Consider the following 22987-nt stretch of genomic DNA (forward strand, 5'->3'; position numbering starts at 1 on the left):
TACCTGAAAACAATTTTTAACGATAGTTGTTTGAAGTTGCCTTACGTAAACCGTACGCAGTAGTTCCTAGCGCGACGCATGATATGTAACAAGTATCGCGGCCTCGTGCTTATAGTAATGTAGTCGGACCCGCTTGGTTGCATTAATTTCGTCCCTTGGCAACGTCATGTAAAAAAAATAACCACTCTACCGGGCGTCAGTCTTTTGAAGCACGCGCGTTTGAAAAGTTTGTTTTGCGTGCCTTTTAATGGAGTCCACAGAACCGGCTGAAGTTCACAAAATTCGGGTGCACTACAAGAAGGCGCTACAATGCCTGAAAACTGGTCTCCAGCACGATGAAATTGGGAATGAAGGACAAGCTCTCATATTGTACAAACAGGGGAGGCAACACCTCCTCAGTGGTCTGGAGGTTAACACCAAAGGGCACCAGAACGTCGGTCCCAGCTGGGACTTCGCGCGACAGACGCAGGTGAAGATGCAAAAGACCTTGAGCACCGTCACTCCGCGTCTACAGATACTGGAGTCCACACCTACCCAGGGTCAGCAGCTTTATCCCACCCTTCCAGCCTTCCAGGACCCCCAGCCCCTCAGACTACATCGCCAAAGCAACCAAGTTTCGGGTTCAGGAGGGTCACCAGCAGTTTCTGCCTCACCTGTGGTGGGTTTTGCTGTCCCCAGTGTGATTCCACCAGCCTACACCCCACAACCAACAAATGGGCATATGTCCATTTCTAATGGAGGGCCATTTCAATCTGCTCTAAACCAACGGCAGGCGTGTGCACCTGTCAATCTCAGAGAGGCTGGAATGGAGATCATGTTCTTGCCCAGTGGGGTACAGATGTTCTTTGTGTCTGCTGAGGGCCAGGTCAGCGCCCCCTCTTATCCGGGGTACCTGAGAATAATCAAATATAACAACCAGAACTCAAACTGCAGTTCCAGATATGCACCAGCCTACCTACAGGTAACACAGTTTTTGTTAAAGTTAGCTTTTTAACATGTATAGATATAGGGGAGTACTTTGAAAACTATAGTTACAAAAATAAAGGTGCTTCTAGCGATGCCATACAAGAACCATTTTTGGTTCCCCAATGAACCATTTCTTATTTTTTCCACTACAAATGAATATTTTGTGAAACAGAAAGAGTATTAAGATGTTAAAAGTTCCTTATGGATCCATATATAGCCAAAAAAAGGTTCTTCTGTGGAATTGTGTAGCATCTTTATTTTTAAGGGTGCATGTGTGTTTGTTTATTTTTAGGTTTGGCAATAGGGCGATTATTTTAAAATTTTCTTAAACAGCGAAACCAATAATAGATTTAAAGGGTTTGATTCCTGTCAAGCATAACTAAGATTGCTATCATACTTCTGTTATACAATCACATTCTTCTACTGTAAGTAATGGAACAGAAAGAGTAACAAGAAAGCAATTGTCTTTCATTTAAGAAAAGGCTTTACCTTTATTTGGGTTATTTTTGATACAACTCTCTGATTTCTTTTGGTTAGGGCTTTAAACCACAGATCTGACAGTTTTGGTGTGTTGATAATGTTTATAAACATTTAACTTACTGTCAATCAGCAGTTATGCTGTTCCTCCTGTTCTTTTACAATCTCAAAAGCTAGTTTAACCAGACTTTGTGTCTGTTCTTTTAAGGCTTTAGGTCAAACCTCAGTGGTTTTGTAAAGGTTTGGTCTGCCCGCTGTTTCAGCAGATACAAATTTCACTGAATGACTGTCCGTCGGCGTCAGCTATGTGCAGAATTGGCAGGTTTTAAAGGCTGTTAATTGTTCCCATCATTGTGGGATTTGATTTGGGACGCGTGCAACATGCCTTTAACTCAACTGATGTGTGTGCCCATGCAGTAGTGTCCCATTGTCTTGCTTTAGCCATCCAGAACAATGGGTGGCTTTCAGAAGCATGCATTAAAATTCCAAATTTTTGTCCACAATCCACAAATGTCACCTTGACGTTCAAATACTTCAGTGCAAATGTAAATTTAGTTTCATGTGTTTGCAGGTATGTGATTGGATCTATCCGTTGTACCCAGACTCACCCGTTTTTCTCAGCAACAAAGGTGTGTTTACGTTCCCTGACGTCACCGCAGCAGTACCAGGGTCCTATGTGGGGTTGGTACTGTCCCCAGAACTGTCTGCATCTCAGAGGGCTTTATTCAGACAGCAACTGTCATTGCTGGCCCAGCTCAGAGTCCAGGTAATCAAACTAGCATGTAATAAAAATACTGTATGATGACTTGACTAGAGGATTTAAAACATATTTCCTATAAAATTATTTAAATGTTTAAGGTTATCATTATAAAAAATTATCATTACCGCAACACGATATTACATTAAATATATGCATTTACAAAGTCATGTTTTGGTAATGAGAACTAAAAAGTTGTCTAGGTACTAGAAAATTTAAATTTTTATCTGGAAAGAAGAAATAAGAACTGCTCACCTGGTATCCATTTTGAGTCACAGTCATTAATGTCCCTTCCAACTATTTTTTTTTTAAATGTTAGTTCCTTGAGGGCTTAAACAATGATTGAAAATTGTTGCGGAGGATGAGAAAATTAGTCTTGGACACATTTATATTCCTTATAATTGTCTCTACATTTACCAATGATCACCAAATACCACATGTTTCTTTACTGTAAATGTTTATAGTATAACATGCACTGAAGCTTTTTATTTTTTAGATTTTTTAATTATAAATATTTCCATGTCAAAGAACCCAAATCCAGTCATGGACACGTTGCGGTAATAAAAAATATTTCACCTTAAATGTGGAAAAAACAACAACATATGATTTTATTTGAAATTATGTCCAAAATAATATGATGAGTTGTTTGTAACTGTATGCTTCTTATTTTGATACTCTTACTTTGCATTTACTTTTTTTTATCAAAATGTTTCATGACACCTCATAAGTCTAATTTCGCGAGAATCATCCAACTGTGTTTTACTATTAAAATAGTTTTCATAATGTATGCAGTTATTTTTTAGATGTTGCCCCGCTAAAATAGTTTTTATGTGAGCTTAACTAAAGTCTGTTTTTAAAGGTTGATGATGAACCAGCTGGAGCTACAGGGATTGACAAAAGTGAAAAGGTTCCTATTGGTCCTCCTTCAGAAACATCGACTGGAGAAGTGGATAAAGTTCTTCCTGGTTGGAGTGAAAAAGTTTCACAGTCCATTTTAGCAGGTATGAATTTCTGTTATATGTTTATTTACATTTTATTCAGAACAAATTTCACATTATGAACATCAAACAGGCTTACATTTGCCTGATTAATCTTATTAATGATTGATCTTTCAGTTTCTTATAATGGAATAACTTATTAAAATTAATTTGATAGATGTATTTAAGAATAATAACTAAATACACATTCACATAATTGCTTCAAAGTTTATTCATGTACACAATGAGCATCTGGATCGTTCATCAAAAAAACATCCACTAGTGGTCGCTGTTCAGTAATTAAAACAATTAGATACTGAAACAACTACATTGTGATATAAACTTTTCTGGGAAGATTTTGATATAACCTTAATAAAAATATTTTGTCTGTTTCAATGTACAGGGACTTCCTGGCTGAGTCAGGGGCTTGAACGAGGAGCTGAAGTGACGGGTAAAGCCATCCAGAGAGGGGCGAGTAGACTACGAGAAAACATAACTCCAAATGAGACCCCAGCAGAGGTCAGTCCCACAGTTACCAAGAGCCTAAATGCAGCAAAACAGGCAACTGGAGGTGCTGTGAAAGTCAGCCAGTTTCTAGGTAAAACAGATTCAATTCAGTTTGGAGAACTGAAGTGTCAATTTGGTTTTATACCGGCTTCCGGTTAGCATTGTATGCAATAACTTCACCAGTTTGGTTCACCAGTGGATGGCGTCTCTGCCGTGGCTGGTAAAGTGAGCAAGGAACTTGCTCCACACATCAAAAAACATGGCAGCAAACTTATACCAGAATCCCTCAAGAAAGACGATGATGGCACAGTGGATGGAGTCAAACATGTGGCTGGAAGCAGTTTTCAAGGTAACCAAATAGATCCATAACATTTTAGGTTCAGTCTTAACCATCATGCCATCATTGTAGCTCCATTACTAGTGTTTTAAATATTCTGCTTTGTTATTCAGAGAGTTATTTGAGTTGTTTAATCCGTAGAAATACTTTGACATTACAAAATTAAAACCATTTCAAATGTTGAGTACTGTATTGATTGTTCCCAATGTGTACTTTCCATAATGCTTTGTCGTTGTTGTGGCTCTAAGGAACCCCATAGATATTTAATGTGATTATGCAAACATTGTAGGTTTATCAAATCTATGGTCCAGTATGGAAACGGCAGCGAAAACTATCGGCAAAAGTTTAACTTCTGAAACAGTGACTACTGTGAGGCACAAGTAAGTGCTGACCTTGAGGAGTATCTTTAATTCATTGTTTGATTTCTCTTCATTTTTTTTTCAAGTCTTTTTACTATATACCTGTCTAAACTTTACTGTTTGGTGAAATGGTTTTATTCACTTTTTCCTGTTGCTTTGACAGATTTAGGGGTCTGGGAAAACTTTTGTACCCCCCTAGCTACAAATAAATGGTGGCGGGTAAAAGCACTGAGCTTTTTCTGACTATTGCTCTCTAACCACAATGGTTTAAGTTTATGGTTGCTGAACTGGTTGGTGCCTGTTTTTGCTCTCAGTCAGTGTTTTTATGAATTAAACCTGATATAAAATGTATCTTCTGTGTTCTGTTCTGAAATTATTTCTTTTCGAAAATCAATTATCTGCCATTAATTAATAAAACCCCAATAGTCACCACTTAAAGCACATAATTCACTCAGTGATTTCATTACTCCTGTTTGGAATGGTTCTCTTAGTTCATCTAAGTCTTTGTGGTCAGGTATGGAGATGACGCAGGTCAGGCTGCAGACACTGCAGTCCAGTCTGCTGTCAATGTAGGTGTCACAGCTTTTAATGTGGATAACCTGGGCATCAAGGGTGTACTGAAGACCACGGGCAAGCAGACTGCAATAGCAATGGCAGACAATAAATCCGGAGCAGAGAAAACCGAAAAGGCAGAAGAGGCACTCACAAAAAAACGGGATGAGAAAAAATAACTTCTGCAGAGAAAATCGTCTTGAAAGCCATCTATTTTTGTCAGGAAAATGCATATATTTTGTGATCTATTATAAATATTAAGAAAAATGATCATTTTGTGTAGATAATGAAGTATCTGATATGACGTCACTATACTCTTCAGTGTTTACAGAAAAAGCACTCGTGCACTTAGCTGTTTCTACCTTTCATAGTCTTCCATAAATATATTTTTAATTTCATAAAAACTATTTTTCATACTTGTTTTAAAGGTTCAAAGTTTATATTTATAAAATCTCATATTTGCATTTAAATTGTAAATACAGTTCACCTTCTCCTTCCTCTAAGTCTGTGTGTTTTGTGAATCGAAAATAAAAGCATGAACTCATTAGGAGCTAGTATTGCATATATGATGATATAATACCTTGATAACATTTCGTAAGAGTTTTAGTAATCTAAGCACATAGGTTTTAGAAAGTTTGGGCTAGATGGTATACAGCTACGACCTAAATCTCGCGAGATGTTGGTTTAGAATAAAAGCAGCGCTCATCCCGCGAGATTTACGGTATTTTGGCCGTAGCTGTATCCCTTCTAGTCACAACCGTTTTAGGACCCAGCGTGATCATCAAGTTCAGTTTTATTGAGGCTGACTTGTCTGTTGCCATGGACACATCTCAACAATCAACTCACATCATAGGAAACTGTTTCATTTGTTACCTACACAAAAGATGAGTGAAAGTGGAATCAGAAATGATGAGATATCCCAACTGCAAACAGAACTTGAGCAAGAGAGAGAGGTCAAGTAAGTAAAAATGTCCTTTTACCTCAAATGAGTTAAGGCTTGACTAACGGTACATGCAGTTAACTTTTGAATAAAAATTAGCATAAAGGGTTAATCCAATGCATGTAAACTGTCTAGTGTGTTTTTGCCGTTTCAAAAAATGACTTTGCACAATTTAGTTCTCATTTTAAAGAATGTTGGTGGATCTTTAAAGTGAAATGTTGCAGGGCTCTGTCTGTGACCTTAGGAGCACATTGGCAGATTTGGAGGAAAGACTTCGCAATGTAGATGGAGAAGGTTTGTACACACTGTACCACGTGATCAAACGTAAACGTTTGGCAAAATATGAAAAAAAATCACCGATTTGTTGCACTCTCTAACTAACTATGCATAAATTCGTGGGATAATACTATATGTTGCTCAGAGAATGAATGGAGGACCAGATATGAGACACAGCTGGAGCTTAACGGGCAGCTGGAGACACAAATCAGTGTTGTCGGAGAGAGACTCGAGACCCTCCGCCGCGACCCCTCAGGTAAATTCAATGTAAATTACTTTTTTTTAGTATCTTCAGTATGGTCTAGTTTGTCATATAGTCTAGTATGACCCTCAAAAACATTAAAAATGATACGTTTTTCTGCACGATATGTAACTTTCATTTTCCGTTGCAATTAACTGGAAAAATACCAGACAGTTCCATTTATAACCTGTAGGGGGCCTCGTGGTTCCATTGCCTCATTGCTTGGACTCTACAGTCTATTGTTGTCATACTCTTTTGTAGCCTACTTTAGTGGTTTCCTTTAGCACAATGTCAGCCAGGCCTCTTCATCGCTGGACTTATATAATTATACAAATTAATGATCAATGATCAAGGGTCTTCTGCAGAAATGAATAGTTGCTTATTGTGCTGATAATGAATAGGAAGCAGGTCCAGACATGAATTCAAACACAAAGTTGGAACCAAAAGGTACAATGCTTTTCTAGAGATGTGTGTATAAGGTATACAAGTTCACAGTGGGTTCATATGAGGACTTGCAGTTCTCTGGATGTGTATGTCTTGTAAAACAAGATTACTATTATTATGGGGGCCAGCCCATGACCCCGCAGAGGAAACCGGCAAATAAACATAATTATGTTGGCTTGAAAAAGCCAACATACTGTTCTTCATCTTAATCTTATTATGTTGGCTTGAAAAAGCCAACATACTGTTCTTCATCTTAATCTTATTAGTGGTGCTTGCATTTATGCAAGGCATCACTATTACTATCTTGCATACTTATTATTAGTGGTGCTTGCATTTATGCAAAGCATCACTATTATTATTGCTCATACTTATTAGTGGTGCTTGCATTTATGCAAAGCATCACTATTACTATTGCTCAGGGATATTATTATGTTGGCTTTGAAAAAGCCAATATATTGTTATTGCTATTAAACTTATATCTTATTATTCTACCCCAAATTATAAACACTAACTCGTCCTAGGGCTTTCAAGCTACATGCACCAAATTTTCCACAGACCTTCAGACTGGTCTGACTTAGTGTGCTATATCTTTTCTAACTGATGGGACCTTCCAAATTCCTAAACGGGGGGCTCGAACACCCCAAAATTTCCATTGACTTAACATGGAGACAAACTTTGACGGGTCATAGCTGTGAGTGAGAAACTTGTAGAAACTTGTGGCTTATCATATTTAAGGAGGCTGACAGGCTGTGTAAGAACATACCTCACAATGGGGTGTAAGCTGTACCCCTGGGGTGTAAGAGGCCCCCAAAATTTCCCATTGACTTATAATGGGGCAGGAAACATGCCCATAAAAGGGAATAAAAACGTCCCAGATGGAATATCTTCACTTTAGAGTGTCGCAGAGACATGGGGTTGGGCTCATTTTACTCAGGCAACCAATCAGTCTCTTAGGATCACCACAGAGCTATTAAGCCACGCCCCTAGCAACAATTTTGGGGTACCCTAGCAACATCTCCCATAGACTACCATTGTAAAAAGCCCAGATGCATATCTTTGCACCAGAGTGTCATAGAGACATAGGGGTGGGCTCATTTTACTCAGGCATCCAATCAGTCTTAATAGGATTCTTATTGAGGCATTAAGCCACGCCCCTAGCAACCAAATATGAACACCCTAGCAACATAATAAACAAAGCCTTATATCTCTGGATCTGAACATCATAGAGACATGGGGGTTGGGTCTTTGGGTCATGTTAGCTTCAAGCTAGCTCCATGCTAAGTCATACTAGCTTCATGCTAGTTTCATGCTAGCTTTATGCTAATTTCATAATAAATCTTGCTAACTTCATGCTAAATCATGCTAACTTCATGTTAAATCTTGTTAGCTGCACGCTAAATAGTGTTAGCGTTATGCTAATCATGTTAACATCATGCTAATCATGTTAGCTTCACGTAAAATTATGCTAGCTTCATGCTAATCATGCTAACCTCATGCTTACTTCATGCTAATCATGCTATCCTCATGCTACCTTCATGCTAATCATGCTAACATCATGCTAGCTTCATGCTAATCATGCTAGAATCATGCTAGCTTCATGCTAATCATGCTAGAATCATGGTAGCTTCATGCTAATCATGTTAGAATCATGCTAGTTTCATGCTAGCATCATGCTAGCTTCATGCTAATCATGCTAGCAACATGCTAGCTTTATGCTAATCATGCTATCATCATGCTAATCATGCTAGCAACATGTTAGCTTCATGCTAATCATGGTACCATCATGCTAACTTCATGCTAGCTTCATGCTAATCATGCTAGCATCATGCTAGCTTCATGCTAATCATGCTAACATCATGCTAACTTCATGCTAGCTTTATGCTTATCATGTTAGCATCATGCTAGCTTCATGCTAATCATGCTAGCATCATGTTAGCTTCATGCTAATCATGCTAGAATCATGCTAGCTTCATGGTAATCATGCTAGAATCATGCTAGTTTCATGCTAGCATCATGCTAGCTTCATGCTAATCATGTTAGCAACATGCTAGCTTTATGCTAATCATGCTATCATCATGCTAATCATGCTAGCAACATGTTAGCTTCATGCTAATCATGGTACCATCATGCTAACTTCATGCTAGCTTCATGCTAATCATGCTAGCTTCATGCTAATCATGCTAACATCATGCTAACTTCATGCTAGCTTTATGCTTATCATGTTAGCATCATGCTAGCTTCATGCTAATCATGCTAGCATCATGTTAGCTTCATGCTAATTATGCTAGCTTCATGCTAATCATGCTACAATCATGTTAGCTTCATGCTAATCATGCTAGCATCATGCTAATCATCCTAGCTTCTTGTTTATCATGTTGGCATCATGATAAATCATGCTAAATCATGCTACCTTCATACCTAAACATACCAACAGCCAGATAGCCTACTAAACTAAACTTCTGTCAAACCGTTTTAAACATTCAGGCTACGCTTTTTCAAGCCAACATAAAGTTTGTCTTCAAACTTTAATATCTAGTTATTATGTTGGCTTGAGAAAGCCAACATACTGTTGTTGCACTTAAACTTATTATTATTATTATTCTTCTTTTTCTTCTGAGACTAAAATTTCTAACTCTAACTCCTCCTAGAGCTTTTAAGCTACAGACACCAAACTTTGCACAGACCTTCAGTCTGATCTGAGGAGGTGTGCTATATCTTTTCTAAGGGATCGGACTTACGGTTCTCCTAAACCGTCCGATCAAACATCCCAAAAAAGTCCCATAGACTTACATTCATAGAATGTTTAGGCTGAGTGTTTATTTTCAAATTCTAACTGTCAACTCTCATTCATACAAATACATTACATCATCTCTCAGCCTCTCTCAGTCTCTCTCTGTCTCACAAAACTCACTCAATAGCACAGACAAACACAACTACACACATACACACACACACACACACACACACACACACACACACAGACACACAACCACACAGACACACAACTACACACAGACACACAATTACACACACAAACACAAAATTATATATTAAATACTGTCACAAAAACACAGACATGACACACACACACACACACACACACACACACACACACACACACACACACACACACACACACAATCACACACACACACACAACCACACACAATTACACACAGACACACAACTACACACAGACACACAATTACACACACAAACACAAAGTTATATGTAACATACTGTCACAAAAACACAGACTCACACACGCACGCACGCACACACACACACACACACACACACACACACACACACACACACACAACCCACAACTACACACACACAGACACACAACCACAAAATTACACACACAAACACAATATTACACACCCAATCAGACTCACACAAACACACACATAAATGCCTCATCTGCCCCAAATGCCCCAACCGCCCCATTTTGCCCCAACTGGCCAATTCTGCTCCAAATGCCTCATCTGCCCCATTCTGCCTCATCTGCCCCATTCTGCCCTAAATGCCCCATCTGCCCCAACTACCCAATTCTGCCCAAATGGCCCAACTACCCTAAATACCCCATCTGCCCCAAACACCCAATTCTGCCCCAACTGCCCTAAATGCCCCATCTGCCCCAACTACCCAATTCTGCCCCAAATGCCCCAACTACCCAATTCTGCCCCAAATGCCTCATCTGCCCCATTCTGCCCCAACTGCCCCAAATGCCTCATCTGCCCCATTCTGCCCCAACTGCCCTAAATGCCCCATCTGCCCCAAATGCCCCATCTGCCCCAAATGCCCCATCTGCCCTAAATGCCCCATCTGCCCTAAATGCCCCATCTGCCCCAACTGCCCCATTCTGCCCCAACTGCCCCATTCTGCCCCAACTGCCCTAAATGCCCCATCTGCCCCAAATGCCCCATCTGCCCTAAATGCCCCATCTGCCCTAAATGCCCCATCTGCCCCAAACACCCAATTCTGCCCCAACTGCCCTAAATGCCCCAAATGCCCCAACTACCCAATTCTGCCCCAACTGCCTCATCTGCCCTAAATACCCCATCTGCTCTAAATGCCCCATCTGCCCCAAATGCCCCATCTGCCCTAAATGCCCCAACTGCCCTAAATGCCCCAACTGCCCTAAATGCCCAAACTGCCCTAAATGCCCCATCTGCCCCAAACACCCAATTCTGCCCCAACTGCCCTAAATGCCCCATCTGCCCCAAATGCCCCAACTACCCAATTCTGCCCCAAATGCCCCAACTACCCAATTCTGCCCCAAATGCCTCATCTGCCCCAACTGCCCCATTCTGCCCTAAATGCCCCATCTGCCCCATCTGCCCCAAATGCCCCATCTGCCCTAAATGCCCCATCTGCCCTAAATGCCCCATCTGCCCTAAATGCCTCATCTGCCCCAAACTGCCCTAAATGCCCCAACTGCCCTAAATGCCCCAACTGCCCTTAATGCCTCAAATACCCCAACTGCCTCATCTGCCCCAACTGCCCTAAATGCCCCAACTGCTTTAAATGCCCCATTTGCCCTAAATGCCCCATCTGCCCCAAGTGCCCCGTCTGCCCCAATTAACCAATTTAGCCCCAAATGTTTCAACTACCCTAAATGCCACAAATGCCCCATCTGCCCCAACTGCCCAATTCTGCCCCAACTAACCCATCTGCCCCAACTAACTTAACTGCCCCAACTGCAGCTCCATCTATTACTCTCAGACTAGGCTTTCTCAAGCCAACATAAAGTTTGTTCACAAACTTTAACCTCATCTAGTTATTTTTATTCTTATTTCTGGACAAAATTTCGGCGCGTAACTCGTCCCGCACGGTTTGTCGTAGACCCATGAAAGAGAGCTCAAATCAACCGGCTTATTGAGGAGATGGTGGCTATATCTTTTATAAGCGATCGGGTGCAGGGTTTCCGAAAGGGGGGCGAAAAACCACCCGAAAAATCCCATTGACTTAACATTGGGCCCAACTTTGACAACTCATAGCTCCGCTCGAGGATTTTGTAGAAACATGTGGGTTACAACATTTGAAGAGGGTGGTAGGCTCTGTAAGAACATACATGACATTGGGGTGTAAGTTGTACCCGTGGGGTGTAAGAGGCCCCCGAAATTTCCCATTGACTTATAATGGGGCAGGGAACACGCCCATATAAGGGAATAAAACCGTTCCAGATGGGATATCTTTACTTTACAGTGTCGTAGAGATAAGTGGGTGGGCTCATTTTACTCGGGCATCCAATCAGTCTCTCAGGATCATCCCAGAGCTATTAAGCCACGCCCCTAGCAACAATTTTGGGCACCCTAGCAACATCTCCCATAGACTGCCATTATAAAATGCCCAGATGGATATCTTTGCACCACAGTGTCATAGAGACATGGGGGTGGGCTCATTTTACTCAGGCATCCAATCAGTCTCTCAGGATCCTTACATAGGTATTAAGCCACGCCCCTAGCAACCACTTTTGAGCACCCTAGCAACATAAAATTCAAACAGTTATATCTCCGCATCAGAACATCGTAGAGACACTGAGGTTGGACCGTTTGACTCATGACTCGGAGGGTAATCACTAGTGGATGCCATTTTTTCCCTAGCAACCAAATACATTACCCTAGCAACAGAGTAAACAAACCCTTATATCTCCGCATCAGAACATCGTAGAGACACGGGGTTTGGACCGTTTGACTCGTATCTCGGAGTGTAATCACTAGTGGATGCCAATTTTTTCCCTAGCAACCAAATACAGTACCCTAGCAACAGAGTAAACAAAGCCTTATATCTCCGCATCAGAACATCGTAGAGACCCGGGGGTTTGACCGTTTGACCCGTGACTCGGAGTGTAATCACTAGTGGATGCCAATTTTCTCCCTAGCAACCAAATACAGCCCCATAGCAACCGAATAAACAAAGCCTTATATATTCGCATCAGAATATCGTAGAGACATGTGGGTTGAATTGTTTTACTTTTGGCTTGGAGTATAATCATATATTGTCCCCCGAAATTTGCCACGGCAAGCACCACTCACATTTTCTTCAGGAAATGTACCTATCTAGTTATTAGTGGTGCTTGCATTTATGCAAAGCATCACTATTACTATTGCTCAGGGATATTATTATTAGTGGTGCTTGCATTTATGCAAGGCATCACTATTATTATTGCTCATACTTATTATTATTAGTGGTGCTTGCATTTATGCAAGGCATCACTATTATTATTGCTCATACTTATTATTATTATTATTATTATTATATCTTATTATTCTTATGTCTGCACACTTTTTCGGCGCGTAACTCGTCCCACACGGTTTGTCGTAGACCCATAAATTAGGGCTCAAATCGACCGGCTTATTGAGGAGAGGTGTGCTATGACTTTTATAAGCGATCGGGTGCAGGATTTCCGAAAGGGGGGCGAAAAACCACCCAAAAAATCCCATTGACTTAACATTGCGTCCAACTTTGACGAGTCATAGCTCCGCTCGAGGATTTTGTAGAAACATGTGGGTTACAACATTTGAAGAGGGTGGTAGGCTCTGTAAGAACATGGATCACAATGGGGTGTAAGTTGTACCCCTGGGGTGTAAGAGGTGCCCAAAAGTGCCCCAATGAAAAGTCAATGGGGCAAAATCCCATAGACTTACCATTGCAAAAATTTTGACGGGTCATAGGTCCGAGCCAGGATTTCATAGAAGCATGTGGGTTACTAAATTTGAAGAGGGTGCTAGACTCTGTCAGGACGTCCCCCACAATGGGGTGTAAGGTTACCATAGCAACCATTTTGGGCACCCTAGCAACCTATACCATAGACTGCCATTATAAAATGCCCGGATGGATATCTTTGCACCACAGTGTCATAGAGACATGGGGGTGGGCTCATTTTACTCAGGCATCCAATCAGTCTCTCAGGATCCTTACAGACTTACTAAGCCACGCCCCTAGCAACCAAATTTGAGCACCCTAGCAACCGAATAAACAAAGCCTTATATCTCCGCATCAGAACATCGTAGAGACACGGGGGTTGGACCATTTTACTTGTGACTCGGAGTGTAATCACTGGGCACATCATTGGCCACTCCCAAGCCACGCCCCTAGCAACCAAATACAGTACCCTAGCAACAGAGTAAACAAAGCCTTATATCTCCGCATCAGAACATCATAGAGACACGGGGGTTGGACCGTTTTACTTGTGACTCGGAGTGTAATCACTGGGCACATAATTGGCCACTCCCAAGCCACGCCCCTAGCAACCAAATACAGTACCCTAGCAACAGAGTAAACAAAGCCTTATATCTCCGCACCAGAACATCGTAGAGACACGGGGCTTGGACCGTTTGACTAGTGACTCAGAGTGTAATCATTATGGGATGCCAATTTTTTCCCTAGCAACCAAATACAGTACCCTAGCAACAGAGTAAACAAAGCCTTATATCTCCGCATCAGAACATCGTAGAGACACGGGGGTTGGACCGTTTGACTCGTGACTCGGAGTGTAATCATTATGGGATGCCAATTTTTTCCCTAGCAACCAAATACAGTACCCTAGCAACAGAGTAAACAAAGCCTTATATCTCCGCATCAGAACATCGTAGAGACACGGGGGTTGGACCGTTTGACTCGTGACTCGGAGTGTAATCATTATGGGATGCCAATTTTTTCCCTAGCAACCAAATACAGTACCCTAGCAACAGAGTAAACAAAGCCTTATATCTCCGCATCAGAACATCGTAGAGACACGGGGGTTGGACCGTTTGACTCGTGACTCAGAGTGTAATCATTATGGGATGCCATTTTTTTCCCTAGCAACCAAATACAGTACCCTAGCAACAGAGTAAACAAAGCCTTATATCTCCGCATCAGAACATCGTAGAGACACGGGGGTTGGACCGTTTGACTCGTGAATCAGAGTGTAATCACTTTTATGACTTTTATAAGCGATCGGGTGCAGGATTTCCGAAAGGGGGGCGAAAATCCACCCAAAAAATCCCATTGACTTAACATTGCGCCCAACTTTGACGAGTCATAGCTCCGCTCGAGGATTTTGTAGAAACATGTGGGTTACAACATTTGAAGAGGGTGGTAGGCTCTGTAAGAACATGGATCACAATGGGGTGTAAGTTGTACCCCTGGGGTGTAAGAGGTGCCCAAAAGTGCCCCAATGAAAAGTCAATGGGGCAAAATCCCATAGACTTACCATTGCAAAAATTTTGACGGGTCATAGGTCCGAGCCAGGATTTCATAGAAACATGTGGGTTACTAAATTTGAAGAGGGTGCTAGACTCTGTCAGGACGTCCCCCACAATGGGGTGTAAGGTTACCATAGCAACCATTTTGGGCACCCTAGCAACCTATACCATAGACTGCCATTATAAAATGCCCGGATGAATATCTTTGCACCACAGTGTCATAGAGACATGGGGGTGGGCTCATTTTACTCAGGCATCCAATCAGTCTCTCAGGATCCTTACAGACTTACTAAGCCACGCCCCTAGCAACCACTTTTGAGCACCCTAGCAACATAAAATACAAACAGTTATATCTCGGCATCAGAACATCGTAGAGACACGGGGGTTGGACCGTTTTACTTGTGACTAGGGGTGTAACAATTGGGCACATCATTGGCCACTCCCAAGCCACGCCCCTAGCAACCAAATTTGAGCACCCTAGCAACCGAATAAACAAAGCCTTATATCTCCGCATCAGAACATCGTAGAGACACGGGGTTTGGACCGTTTTACTTGTGACTCGGAGTGTAATCACTGGGCACATCATTGGCCACTCCCAAGCCACGCCCCTAGCAACCAAATACAGTACCCTAGCAACAGAGTAAACAAAGCCTTATATCTCCGCATCAGAACATCGTAGAGACACAGGGGTTGGACCGTTTTACTTGTGACTCGGAGTGTAATCACTGGGCACATAATTGGCCACTCCCAAGCCACGCCCCTAGCAACCAAATACAGTACCCTAGCAACAGAGTAAACAAAGCCTTATATCTCCGCATCAGAACATCGTAGAGACACGGGGTTTGGACCGTTTTACTTGTGACTCGGAGTGTAATCACTGGGCACATCATTGGCCACTCCCAAGCCACGCCCCTAGCAACCAAATACAGTACCCTAGCAACAGAGTAAACAAAGCCTTATATCTCCGCATCAGAACATCGTAGAGACACGGGGGTTGGACCGTTTTACTTGTGACTCGGAGTGTAATCACTGGGCACATAATTGGCCACTCCCAAGCCACGCCCCTAGCAACCAAATACAGTACCCTAGCAACAGAGTAAACAAAGCCTTATATCTCCGCATCAGAACATCGTAGAGACACGGGGGTTGGACCGTTTTACTTGTGACTCGGAGTGTAATCACTGGGCACATCATTGGCCACTCCCAAGCCACGCCCCTAGCAACCAAATACAGTACCCTAGCAACAGAGTAAACAAAGCCTTATATCTCCACATCAGAACATCATAGAGACACGGGGGTTGGACCGTTTGACTCGTGACTCAGAGTGTAATCACTATGGGATGCCAATTTTTTCCCTAGCAACCAAATACAGTACCCTAGCAACAGAGTAAACAAAGCCTAATATCTTCGCATCAGAACATCGTAGAGACACAGGAGTTGGATCGTTTTACTTTTGGCTTGGAGTATAATCATATATGTTCCCCAGAATTTTGCCACGGCAAGCACCACTCACATTTTCTTCAGGAAATGTACCTATCTAGTTATTATATCTTATTATTCTTATGTCTGCACACTTTTTCGGCGCGTAACTCGTCCCGCACGGTTTGCCACAGTCCCATGAAAGAGGGCTCAAATCGACCGGATTATTAAGGAGAGGTGTGCTATGACTTTTATAAGCGATCGGGTGCAGGATTTTCGAAAGGGGGGCGAAAAACCACCCGAAAAATCCCATTGACTTAACATTGGGCCGAACTTTGACGGGTCATAGCTCCGCTTGAGGATTTTGTAGAAACATGTAGGTTACAACATTTGAAGAGGGTGATAGACTCTGTAAGAACATACATCACATTGGGGTGTAAGCTGTACCCCTGGGGTGTAAGAGGCACCCGAAAATTCCCATTGACATATAATGGGGCAGGAAACATGCCCATATAAGGGAATAAAAAAGTTCCAGATGGGATATCTTCGCTTTACAATATCGTAGAGACATGGGGGTGGGCTCATTTTACTCAGACATCCAATCAATTTACCAGGATAGTCCCAGAGCTATTAAGCCACGCCCCTAGCAACCACTTTTAAGCACCCTAGCAACATAAAATTCAAACAGTTATATCTTGACATAAGAACATCGTAGAATCATGGGGGTTGGACCGTTTTACTGATGACTTGGAGGGTAATCACTGGCCGCATCATTGGCCACGCCCAAGCCACGCCCCTAGCAACCAAATTGGAGCACCCTAGCAACCGAATAAACAAATCCTTATTTCTCCGCATCAGAACATCGTAGAGACACGGGGGTTGGACCATTTTACTTGTGACTCAGAGCGTAATAACTTGCGACATCATTGGCCACTCCCAAGCCACGCCCCTAGCAACCAAATTGGAGCACCCTAGCAACCAAATAAACAAATCCTTATTTCTCCGCATCAGAACATCGTAGAGACACGGGGGTTGGACCATTTTACTTGTGACTCAGAGCGTAATAACTTGCGACATCATTGGCCACTCTCAAGCCACGCCCCTAGCAACCAAATATGAGCACCCTAGCAACCGAATAAACAAAGCCTTATATCTCTGCATCAGAACATCATAGAATCACGGGGGTTGGACCGTTTTACTCGTGACTCGGAGGGTAATCACTGGCCGCATCATTGGCCACTCCCAAGCCACGCCCCTAGCAACCAAATTGGAGCACCCTAGCAACCAAATAAACAAATCCTTATTTCGCCGCATCAGAACATCGTAGAGACACGGGGGTTGGACCATTTTACTTGTGACTCAGAGCGTAATAACTTGCGACATCATTGGCCACTCCCAAGCCACGCCCCTAGCAACCAAATATAGTACCCTAGCAACAGAGTAAACAAAGCCTTATATCTCCGCATCAGAACATCGTAGAGACATGGGGTTTGGACCGTTTGACTCGTGACTCGGAGGGTAATCACTAGTGGATGCCATTTTTTTCCCTAGCAACCAAATACAGTACCCTAGCAACAGAGTAAACAAAGCCTTATATCTCCGCATCAGAACATCGTAGAGACACGGGGGTTGGACCATTTTACTTGTGACCTAGAGCGTAATAATTTGCGACATCATTGGCCACTCCCAAGCCACGCCCCTAGCAACCAAATATAGTACCCTAGCAACAGAGTAAACAAAGCCTTATATCTCCGCATCAGAACATCATAGAGACACGGGGTTTGGACAGTTTGACTCGTGACTCGGAGGGTAATCACTAGTGGATGCCATTTTTTTCCCTAGCAACCAAATACAGTACCCTAGCAACAGAGTAAACAAAGCCTTATATCTCCACATCAGAACATCATAGAGACACAGGGTTTGGACCGTTTGATTCGTGACTCGGAGGGTAATCCCTAGTGGATGCCATTTTTTCCCCTAGCAACCAAATACAGTACCCTAGCAACAGAGTAAACAAATCCTTATATCTCTGCTTCAGAACATCGTAGAGACACGGGGGTTGGACCATTTTACTTTTGGCTTGGAGTATAATCATAAATTGTCCCCTGAAATTTGCCACGGCAAGCACCACTCACATTTTCTTCAGGAAATGTACCTATCTAGTTATTATTATATTTTATTCTTACATCCGGACACTTTTTTCGGCGATTAACTCGTCCCGCACGCTTTGTTGTAGACCCATGAAAGAGGGCTCAAATCGACCGGATTATTGAGGAGAGGTGTGCTATGACTTTTATAAGGGATCGGGTGCAGGATTTCCGAAAGGGGGGCGTAAAACCACCCCCAAAATCCCATTGACTTAACATTGGGCCCAACTTTGATGGGTCATAGCTCCGCTCGTGGATTTTGTAGAAACATGTGAGTTACAACATTTGAAGAGGGTGGTAGGCTCTGTAAAAACATAGATCACAATGGGGTGTAAGTTGTACCCCTGGGGTGTAAGAGGTGCCCAAAAGTGTCCCAATGAAAAGTCAATGGGGCAAAATCCCATAGACTTACCATTGCAAAAATTTTGACGGGTCATAGGTCCGAGCCAGGATTTCATAGAAACATGTGGGTTACTAAATTTGAAAAGGGTGCTAGACTCTGTCAGGACGTACCCCACAATGGGGTGTAAGGTTACCATAGCAACCATTTTGGGCACCCTAGCAACCTATACCATTGACTGCCATTATAAAATGCCTAGATGGATATCTTCGCACCACAGTGTCATAGAGACATGGGGGTGGGCTCATTTTACTCAGGCATCCAATCAGTCTCTCAGGATCCTTACAGACTTACTAAGCCACGCCCCTAGCAACCACTTTTGAGCACCCTAGCAACATAAAATACAAACAGTTATATCTCGGCATCAGAACATCTTAGAGACACGGGGGTTGGACCGTTTTACTTGTGACTAGGGGTGTAACAATTGGGCACATCATTGGCCACTCCCAAGCCACGCCCCTAGCAACCAAATTTGAGCACCCTAGCAACCGAATAAACAAAGCCTTATATCTCCGCATCAGAACATTGTAGAGACACGGGGTTTGGACCGTTTTACTTGTGACTCGGAGTGTAATCACTGGGCACATCATTGGCCACTCCCAAGCCACGCCCCTAGCAACCAAATACAGTACCCTAGCAACAGAGTAAACAAAGCCTTATATCTCCGCATCAGAACATCGTAGAGACACGGGGGTTGGACCGTTTTACTTGTGACTCGGAGTGTAATCACTGGGCTCATAATTGGCCACTCCCAAGCCACGCCCCTAGCAACCAAATACAGTACCCTAGCAACAGAGTAAACAAAGCCTTATATCTCCGCATCAGAACATCGTAGAGACATGGGGGTTGGACCGTTTGACTCATAACTCGGAGGGTAATCACTAGTGGATGCCATTTTTTTCCCTAGCAACCAAATACAGTACCCTAGCAACAGAGTAAACAAAGCCTTATATCTCCGCATCAGAACATCGTAGAGACATGGGGTTTGGACCGTTTGACTCGTGACTCGGAGGGTAATCACTAGTGGATCCCATTTTTTTCCCTAGCAACCAAATACAGTACCCTAGCAACAGAGTAAACAAAGCCTTATATCTCCGCATCAGAACATTGTAGAGACACGGGGGTTGGACCGTTTGACTCATGACTCGGAGGGTAATCACTAGTGGATGCAATTTTTTTCCCTAGCAACCAAATACAGTACCCTAGCAACAGAGTAAACAAAGCCTTATATCTCCGCATCAGAACATCATAGAGACACGGGGGTTGGACCGTTTGACTCGTGACTCGGAGGGTAATCACTAGTGGATGCCATTTTTTTCCCTAGCAACCAAATACAGTACCCTAGCAACAGACTAAACAAAGCCTTATATCTCCGCATCAGAACATCGTAGAGACACGGGGGTTGGATCGTTTGACTTTTGGCTTGGAGTATAATCATAAATTGTCCCACGAAACTTGCCACGGCAAGCACCACTCACATTTTCTTCAGGAAATGTACCTATCTAGTTATTATTATTATTCTTATTTCTGGACAAAATTTCGGCGCGTAACTCGTCCCGCACGGTTTGTCGTAGACCCATGAATAAGGACTCAAATCGACCGGCTTATTGAAGAGATGGTGGCTATATCTTTTATAAGCGATCGGGTGCAGGATTTCCGAAAGGGGGGCAAAAAACCACCCGAAAAATCCCATTGACTTAACATTGGGCAAAACTTTGACGAGTCATAGCTCCGCTCAAGGATTTTGTAGAAACATGTGGGTTACAACATTTGAAGAGGGTGGTAGACTCTGTAAGAACATACATCACATTGGGGTGTAAGTTGTACCCCTGGGGTGTAAGAGGCTCCCAAAAGTGCCCTAATGAAAAGTCAATGGGGGAAAATCCCATAGACTTAACATTGCAAAAACTTTGATGGGTCATAGGTCCAAGCGAGGATTTCGTAGAAACATGTGGGTTACTAAATTTGAAGTGGGTGCTAGACTCTGTCAGGACGTCCCCCACAATGGGGTGTTAGGTTACCCTAGCAACCATTTTGGGCACCCTAGCAACCTATCCCATAGACTGCCATTACAAAATGCCCAGATGGATATCTTTGCACCACAGTGTCATAGAGACATGGGGGTGGGCTCATTTTACTCAGGCATCCAATCAGTCTCTCAGGATCCTTACAGACTTACTAAGCCACGCCCCTAGCAACCACTTTTGAGCACCCTAGCAACATAAAATACAAACAGTTATATCTCGGCATCAGAACATCGTAGAGACACGGGGTTTGGACCGTTTTACTTGTGACTCGGACTGTAATCACTGGGCACATCATTGGCCACTCCCAAGCCACGCCCCTAGCAACCAAATACAGTACCCTAGCAACAGAGTAAACAAAGCCTTATATCTCCGCATCAGAACATCGTAGAGACACGGGGGTTGGACCATTTACTTGTGACTCGGAGTGTAATCACTGGGCACATAATTGGCCACTCCCAAGCCACGCCCCTAGCAACCAAATACAGTACCCTAGCAACAGAGTAAACAAAGCCTTATATCTCCGCATCAGAACATCGTAGAGACACGGGGGTTGGACTGTTTTACTTGTGACTCGGAGTGTAATCACTGGGCACATCATTGGCCACTCCCAAGCCACGCCCCTAGCAACCAAATACAGTACCCTAGCAACAGAGTAAACAAAGCCTTATATCTCCACATCAGAACATCGTAGAGACATGGGGGTTGGACCGTTTGACTCTTGACTCGGAGGGTAATCACTAGTGGATGCCATTTTTTTCCCTAGCAACCAAATACAGTACCCTAGCAACAGAGTAAACAAAGCCTTATAACTCCGCATCAGAACATCGTAGAGACATAGGGTTTGGACCGTTTGACTCGTGACTCGGAGGGTAATCACTAGTGGATGCCATTTTTTTCCCTAGCAACCAAATACAGTACCCTAGCAACAGAGTAAACAAAGCCTTATATCTCCGCATCAGAACATCGTAGAGACACGGGCGTTGGACCGTTTGACTCATGACTCGGAGGGTAATCACTAGTGGATGCAATTTTTTTCCCTAGCAACCAAATACAGTACCCTAGCAACAGAGTAAACAAAGCCTTATATCTCCGCATCAGAACATCGTAGAGACACGGGGGTTGGACCGTTTGACTTGTGACTCGGAGGGTAATCACTAGTGGATGCCATTTTTTTCCCTAGCAACCAAATACAGTACCCTAGCAACAGAGTAAACAAAGCCTTATATCTCCGCATCAGAACATCGTAGAGACACGGGGTTTGGACCGTTTGACTCGTGACTCGGAGGGTAATCACTAGTGGATGCCATTTTTTTCCCTAGCAACCAAATACAGTACCCTAGCAACAGAGTAAACAAAGCCTTATATCTTCGCATCAGAACATCGTAGAGACACGGGGGTTGGATCGTTTGACTCGTGACTCGGAGGGTAATCACTAGTGGATGCCATTTTTTTCCTTAGCAACCAAATACAGTACCCTAGCAACAGAGTAAACAAAGCCTTATATCTCCGCATCAGAACATCGCAGAGACACGGGGGTTGGACCGTTTGACTCATGACTCGGAGGGTAATCACTAGTGGATGCCATTTTTTCCCTAGCAACCAAATACAGTACCATAGCAACAGAGTAAACAAACCCTTATATCTCCGCATCAGAACATCGTAGAGACACGGGGTTTGGACCGTTTGACTCGTGACTCGGAGTGTAATCACTAGTGGATGCCAATTTGCTCCCTAGCAACCAAATACATTACCCTAGCAACAGAGTAAACAAAGCCTTTTATCTCCACATCAGAACATCGCAGAGACACGGGGGTTGGACCGTTTGACTCGTATCTCGGAGTGTAATCACTAGTGGATGCCATTTTTTCCCTAGCAACCAAATACAGTACCCTAGCAACAGAGTAAACAAAGCCTTATATCTCCGCATCAGAACATCGTAGAGACACGGGGGTTGGACCGTTTG

General features: G+C 43.0%; 2 protein-coding genes across 5 annotated transcripts in view; both read left to right on the top strand.

The window, feature by feature from the left end:
- The first annotated feature begins 190 nt into the window (after positions 1-190).
- Positions 191-5111, top strand: sparta (spartin a). 2 transcript variants are annotated; one of them, XM_065256606.1, is made up of 7 exons: positions 191-961; positions 2015-2209; positions 3060-3201; positions 3581-3775; positions 3881-4033; positions 4311-4401; positions 4895-5111. In XM_065256606.1, the coding sequence occupies exons 1-7, from the start codon at positions 248-250 to the stop codon at positions 5109-5111; spliced, it is 1707 nt and encodes a 568-aa protein (XP_065112678.1). In that variant the 5' UTR covers positions 191-247. The 2 variants fall into 2 exon arrangements, with proteins under 2 accessions (XP_065112678.1, XP_073672039.1); XM_073815938.1 differs by lacking the exon at positions 4895-5111 and adding an exon at positions 4544-4818.
- A 445-nt stretch (positions 5112-5556) lies between these two features.
- ccdc169 (coiled-coil domain containing 169) overlaps positions 5557-22987 on the top strand; it is a 32620-nt gene continuing 15189 nt past the window's right edge. Inside the window, exons 1-3 of one of the 3 annotated variants that reach the window (XM_065256632.2) lie at positions 5557-5890; positions 6084-6166; positions 6294-6404. In XM_065256632.2, the coding sequence (XP_065112704.1) occupies positions 5817-5890; positions 6084-6166; positions 6294-6404 (268 nt within the window). In that variant the 5' untranslated portion in view covers positions 5557-5816. The remainder of the gene's footprint in view (positions 5891-6083; positions 6167-6293; positions 6405-22987) is intronic. The other 2 variants (XM_065256619.2, XM_065256627.1) reach the window with 2 other exon arrangements.

The sequence above is a fragment of the Paramisgurnus dabryanus genome, chromosome 10, assembly GCF_030506205.2.
Source record: "Paramisgurnus dabryanus chromosome 10, PD_genome_1.1, whole genome shotgun sequence".
NCBI lineage: Eukaryota > Metazoa > Chordata > Actinopteri > Cypriniformes > Cobitidae > Paramisgurnus > Paramisgurnus dabryanus.

Excerpts from the sequence above, each read along its gene's own strand:
- sparta (XM_065256606.1), top strand. The coding sequence starts at position 248 with ATGGAGTCCACAGAACCGGCTGAAGTTCACAAAATTCGGGTGCACTAC. Across the intron at positions 962-2,014 it reads ATGCACCAGCCTACCTACAG|GTATGTGATTGGATCTATCC; the intron begins GTAACACAGTTT and ends ATGTGTTTGCAG. Across the intron at positions 3,202-3,580 it reads TTCACAGTCCATTTTAGCAG|GGACTTCCTGGCTGAGTCAG; the intron begins GTATGAATTTCT and ends TTCAATGTACAG.